This window comes from Artemia franciscana, chromosome 4 (assembly GCF_032884065.1).
Source record: "Artemia franciscana chromosome 4, ASM3288406v1, whole genome shotgun sequence".
Classification (NCBI taxonomy): domain Eukaryota; kingdom Metazoa; phylum Arthropoda; class Branchiopoda; order Anostraca; family Artemiidae; genus Artemia; species Artemia franciscana.
The window spans coordinates 60,800,499-60,806,737 of NC_088866.1; the positions used below are offsets into that span (position 1 = coordinate 60,800,499).

General features: G+C 35.9%; 1 protein-coding gene across 1 annotated transcript; it reads right to left on the minus strand.

Moving 5' to 3' along the window:
- Window positions 1–417: 417 nt before the first annotated feature.
- LOC136025686 (uncharacterized) lies at window positions 418–4,851 on the minus strand. The gene has a single exon (XM_065701663.1). It carries the CDS (start codon window positions 4,810–4,812, stop codon window positions 1,465–1,467), a length of 3,348 nt encoding a protein of 1,115 aa, XP_065557735.1. The 5' UTR covers window positions 4,813–4,851; the 3' UTR covers window positions 418–1,464.
- Window positions 4,852–6,239: the final 1,388 nt, after the last annotated feature.

The following is a 6,239-nucleotide window of genomic DNA, read 5'->3' on the forward strand; positions in this document are numbered from 1 at the left end:
CCCCGAAAAAAATTTATGTAGGTGGTATTACAAAATAATACGTTGATGGTTTATCCCGACTAAGCTTGATTTATCTTGTCATAAGAATATGCTGTCGAAATTAACCTTTAATTCTTTCTATGATAGCACTACTGATTTTCGTTATTTAATTTGATTTAATTTTATAGTTTTTTTATAGTTTATAATTTTATAGTTTATAGTTAATTAACTTTAGTTTTATTTAATTTTAATTATTTTAACTGATTTCCGTTTTTATCTTTGCTATTTAAAATGACGTGTATTTTTCTAAGCACGTTTGATTAAGATCTATGGGCTTTTGATATTTTCGAAATTAATAAAATTAGAAGGTAAATTAGCCAGATGAACCAATGGAATAGGGAGAAGGGGTGTTTTGGGAGTATATACTACCTGTGAAGTTACGTGCAAATCCGGTACAACACAAGAATTCGGTTTGGAAGGAGGCAAATGCCAGGTGAATTACATGAGAATCATGGAAATATGCAAATAAGATTGTGAATTCCAAGAGTTTTCATGAGAGGGGGGAGGGGTTTGGGTTTCTACTAACGTACAGGGCTGATTCAGATGCATAGTTTAGAACACAATAGATCTAAATATAGCCGTTTTGAAAGTTAGTACTGCCCTAACCCTTGTGAGGAGAACCTCCTTCGACATGAAATTTCGACCTTGGTCTTTACTTTAATATAAATTTAGGAAAACCTAATAGAAACACAGTGTTTTGGTAGACCTCAAGAACCCACATTTTCAAATTCTTTTTTCCTTATCAAATGAAGGGATATCCGAGCTGCTTCAGATTGCTACAGATATCATTATCCTAATTAAGACATAGGAAATAAGATCTATGGTATTCCCTAAAAGCTAGCTATTTATCAGAAAGACTAGAAAACTTAGACACTAGACATATAGGAGATCGATTAGGACTAGATCAGAGAAGATTCAAAATTTGTGCATGACCATGCAAAGTTATAAACAATATGGGAATGTGTAACGAAAGCACTAAAAACTTATCTGACCATGTTAGACAATTAAACACTTTTAAGAATAGACACAATTAAGAAAGTTTTGTGGGAAAATACTTCCCCAGCAGATATAACACGGGTAAATTATTGTTGTATCTGGCAACATTGGCTAAGGTAGTCAAAATCTTGTTCAAATTCCTCAAGATCTACAATCCCTTTTACACATATTCATGCCTGTAGCAAAGCCATTAAACAATTCATAATCAGACGAGTTGCAAGACATTAAAAGTTGAAATGATAACGGAAATAATATTAGTATAAATTATTTTGAAGCCGATTATGCTTTCATATATATTTTCATCTGACCAAATTTTGCCGCTGTTTTAAGTATTCTGTGAAATTTTTTTCCAAGTTAACTCTTTGACTAGAAGCTTTGGCCCTCGCAGATACAACAATAATACAGCCAGCCAGCAATACGCTATTGCAGCTAAATTTCTTGAGCTGGGGTGAGTGTAAAAGTAATAGAAACAGGTGATGAAATCTTTTGACTTACGGGTAAATATACCACAGAGGGCACAACCTGGCTACTTTCATAATTTGAATCATCGTTGATTGGCTCTGCCATAAGAAAAGCTTGCATATGGAAGCGACCACTGTCTACAGGAACTTGTGGCACAGCGAATGATTTTGGAAGATGATCAAGATTGCAACCTGATTTTTTGTGTTTATTCTTAATGTGTAATTTAAGAGCTTGCAGATCTCTTGATTGATATCCACATGCTTTACATCGAAATTTTGCAGATTTTCGGCGGACTGAAATAGATGCTGACAAACGATTGCGCCTATGTTTACTTAGTAGATGATATAAACAAAGTTCCTTGGTTGGAAAGCGTTTCCAACATTTCTTACATCGGAACTTGTCGCTACTTCCTGATTTCTTTTTTATCGAAGTCCTTTTTGGTGTCATTAATTCTGAGGATTGAATAGCTTTACTATTTTTAGAAATCTGATCATCAGACGCCGATATCTCTGACATTTGTTGTGAAGGATGGTGCTTGATGATATGAACTTGTAGAGATACTACATCAGGAAAACTATCACCACAAGTAGAGCATAAAGGAGAGGGCATCTTCTCTTGTTGTTTCTGGCGATCGCTCATAATCGAATGCCAAGTTTCTCGGCCTTGTTCGCCATGGTCTTGAGTTAAATGCATTTTTAGCCATTTAGGATTTTTAAATGGCTTCTGACAGAGGGGACAGAACTCTTGAGGTAAAGCATGGGCCGAAATTCCTTCTTCTTCTTTCAAAGGGTGTTCATCATATATACCATGGGCATTTTGTTTATGTACCTTTAAGAAATATTTTGAACTTAGCTCTTTCTGGCAAATTTCGCAAGAGACACCTTGAAGAGGAGAACCCGCTTCTACGCTAATGCCGTGCATTTTTAACATATGCGTCTTCATGAAATATTTGTTGCATAATTCTTTGTTGCATATTTCACAGTAGCTTCTTGGAGGTTGACTTGAGTTCCGTTTTTTTATTTCTTCATTTTTTCCTGTTATTCTGTCAACGAAGCTTCGTCCAGTATTATCAGGAAGACTAAATGGATTCACAGCGTTTACACCGACTCCGTGCACCGTTTGCATATGTACTTGAAGAAAATACGCTGCAAAAAAGTCCTTTCTGCAAATATCGCAAAATGTCTGATGACCACCTGATTCAGATGATCTCTTTCTAACATCTTTATTGTGGGAAGATAGCTCTCTAGTGCTTTGTTCTTGATTCCCCTCTAAAATACTTCCATGTTCTTTAAGCATGTGAGTAGGAAAAAGTTTCTTCTCAACAGGGCGAACACATATCTTGCACATTGTTTTATCCAGGTCTTGTCCACTTAAGTCTTTGATCATTGTTTGGAGCTTTTGTAGATCATCGCTTGATTCAGATTTTGGTTCATCAGCTTTTTGTTTTAGTTCTGTGCTAAAATCTCTAACAACACCTTCTGGTTTTGATGAATGAAAGTATGACTCATGCATTCTGAGTAAATACTGATTTTGAAAGCTCATGTTGCATATTCTGCATGCTTGATCCTGCTCTTCTTCACTTTTGGAATTATCGATGCCACGAGTCAGATCAAGTGGGAGGTTTTGATAGTCACTTCCTATTCCAGGACTTTCTTTAAGAGGAACCCCATGCTTCTTCCACTTGTGTATCTTGAGTGTTTCTTTATTACAAAACTCCTTAAAGCAGAAATCACAAAAAGCTTCTATATTTTGAACTCCCAGTTCTCTTAATTTTTCTTGGTCCATACGTTCTTTATTCTCTGAGACGCAGTGACTAAATGTTTGTTGTGGATCGTCTTTCGACTTTTCTTCTCTGTCAGATTTTGCTGAGGTTCCGGCTATAGATGATATGTATTCAGATGCGAAAAAAGGATAGTTTGAATTTTTCCCACTTGATGCAACCGGACTAGATGAGCTCTGAGGCATTGGAGTATTACCATTGCTGGAATTTTCTTGTATACCGTGAATTTTGGATTTGTGCCTCTTTAAGAAATACTTATTACAAAATTCCTTTTGACATAACTCACAATAAGCATCAGGATTGATTATTGTACCAGGTTTCATTAATGACGAAAGAAGGCCCTGGCTAGAAGCTGGAGAGAAAACAGAGTTTGAAATATTTACTTGTACCTTAGACTCATTTAGCTGCAATTCTGGTCCGTTCAAAGGTTTTAGGTATGGCTGTTTCGGTGATGCCTCTTGAGAAGTAATATTGACTCTAGAGTCGATAGCTTGAGGAGGGATTTGCTGGAAGCCATTTTGATAAGTTGAACTTTGTTGGCTTCCTTGACTCGAAGGTGTGGTTTCAGAATAAATACCGTGTTTATTAGCCTTGTGGGTCTTCAAAAAATATTTATTGCAAAATTCTTTGTTGCAAAGCTCACAATAGGCTTCAGGATTAAAAATTCGAATCTGTGGGCCGTTTGTAGGGACAACTTGACCAGATTGCATAGTTGGGGCACTGTTAACGAATGGAAAGAGAAATGGATTTGGTGGGAAAGGTAGCATGCCTGGGTGAATCACAGCGTTACTCATCTTGTCAGGAGGAAGCTGAAAAGGAGCTTTAACTCCCAATGTGTCTTGTTTCGCTTCTCCTTTAGGACTAGCATTAGGAGTTCTTTCCGGGGATTCAGTGTCCTTTCTCCAAGCTGGTAGTTGATAACGAAAAGGATTTATCGCATCATGACCTTGTGACAGTAATTGATGTTGTTGCTGTAAAAGGATCTGCTCTTCCAGTTGCTGTCTTTTCAGCTGCTCAAATATGATTTTATTTACATGGTACTCTTGAAAGTGCATTACAAGCTGCGGTTCACTTTCTAGCGCCTCATTACAGTAGGGACACAGGAACTTACCTACTTCTGAACTTTCGTTTGACTCCATCCGTATACTACTGCGCTCCCCACTATCACTCTGACTATTCTCCTCTTCGTCTTTGATTTCCATTTTTGCTTCTTTTACTACCCCTCCAGATTCTTCACTAATTCTTACAGGTTTGGGCTGTTTTCTGCGTTTTTTGCTACCACGGTCAAAGTCATTCTGCTTGTTCATTGCATCACAAGAATCATCACCACATGACGCATCTTCTTGTTGCATCATGTGTGTTCGGGCAAAAAATTGAGCCGTCATCCAGTCTTGAATGGCTGGCTGAAGAGACGACTGTTCCTCCTCGTCACTATTGGGTGATGCATGGTTAGAATTAGGCTGTGTCGTGTTAGATAAATGATCTTGGAAAGATCCTCGATGCATATTTAGTCCACCAATCAAGGATAAAGCCATGGCATTTATGATAATTCAGCCGCTTTTTAGACTTCTCGGCTGAGCCTAAAAAAAAAGAATATAATTGAACATAGTACAAACAACACACTTATAAATTATGTGCGCAAGTAAACTCGACTAAATGTGACTGTTTTTCAGCTTTTAAATACCCCATATTTACGGTTATAGAGTTCGAAATAACTCCTTATTGTTTTTATTTCTTTTTACCATCAATAGTTAATGTCTGATCAACGCTATCCCATCAACAGCATAAGTATTTTTATGTCTTAGAAGGAGAGTGTTAATCTCTTTTCCGATTCATTCGGATTGGTATATTCTGTTATTGATTTTGTCATGAAATAACGATATTTAATATTTCTATATAAAATACAGTATTGAGGCTATCAAGAAAGGGGTTTTAACTTTTTTGACAGTGTAAAATAGTTAATAAAGTAATAGACGATGTCTTAGGCGAAAGTTAATAAAATAGCTGGAATATTAATACTAATACTAAACTTAAAGCTATTTAGCTTTAAGTTTGGAAAAAGAGAGAAAGGTTTTGCACGAGAAGTTTCACAGAGATAAATTTCCAAAAACGGGAAGAAAGTAAAAGAAGTAGAAAAGGTATACATTGTTGAGGATTCGGTAGATACACGCAGATATCATAATAAAAAGGTGGATTGAAAAAATAATAGATAGACTTATTGGACAATTGAGAAAACAAACTTTTTCAGCTACTAGTAACGATTGTTGTGAGATTAAAACAAAAGGAGTAAAAATTACCCTGAGTGGAAGGAGGCAGCTGTCTCCCCGTTTGAACACCCGCTCGCTACAACCAAGGGGTACTGCTGTAACTGCAGTGAAAAAACTTTTGACATTTTGTACTGAGAACATGCAAGTAAAAAAATTTTTGAGATTCGATAAAATATAAGTAGTTAACATTTGAACATTTTTTGTATTGTACTAAAAATTTAGTAAAAATGCAAGAGATCGCTTCATCGTTCAAGGGGGGAGGTTTGAAAAGAAGAGTGGGGACAGCAGGCATCTTTCCACTTAGACCTTTCCACAAAGATTTTTACAGTTTAGTGGTCCACAAAGACCACTTAGATCTTTCCAAACCATTTAATTGGTGTGATTTGGTGTAACCTTTGCTCGTTCGAATTCAATCTTTACTTGTGTTAATTTGAAAAAACTTTTTCCAAAAACAATTTCAAAGAAAAGTAAACAGCAGCATTGAAACCGAAAGAGACGACTTAAATGAATAAAATAAGGGAAGATTAAAAATAACAGATTAAAAATAACGAAATGCAGCAGTATATAAAAAAGACAGACTATGGATAAATGAATGAAACTTTAAACGAACAGAAAAAAATGAAATAAAATGAAAAAAAATTTATCGAAACTTGAAACAAACAAAGATTTTCACAAATAAGAGTAGGGTTGCCACC

Excerpts from the sequence above, each read along its gene's own strand:
- LOC136025686 (XM_065701663.1), bottom strand. The coding sequence starts at position 4,812 with ATGGCTTTATCCTTGATTGGTGGACTAAATATGCATCGAGGATCTTTC.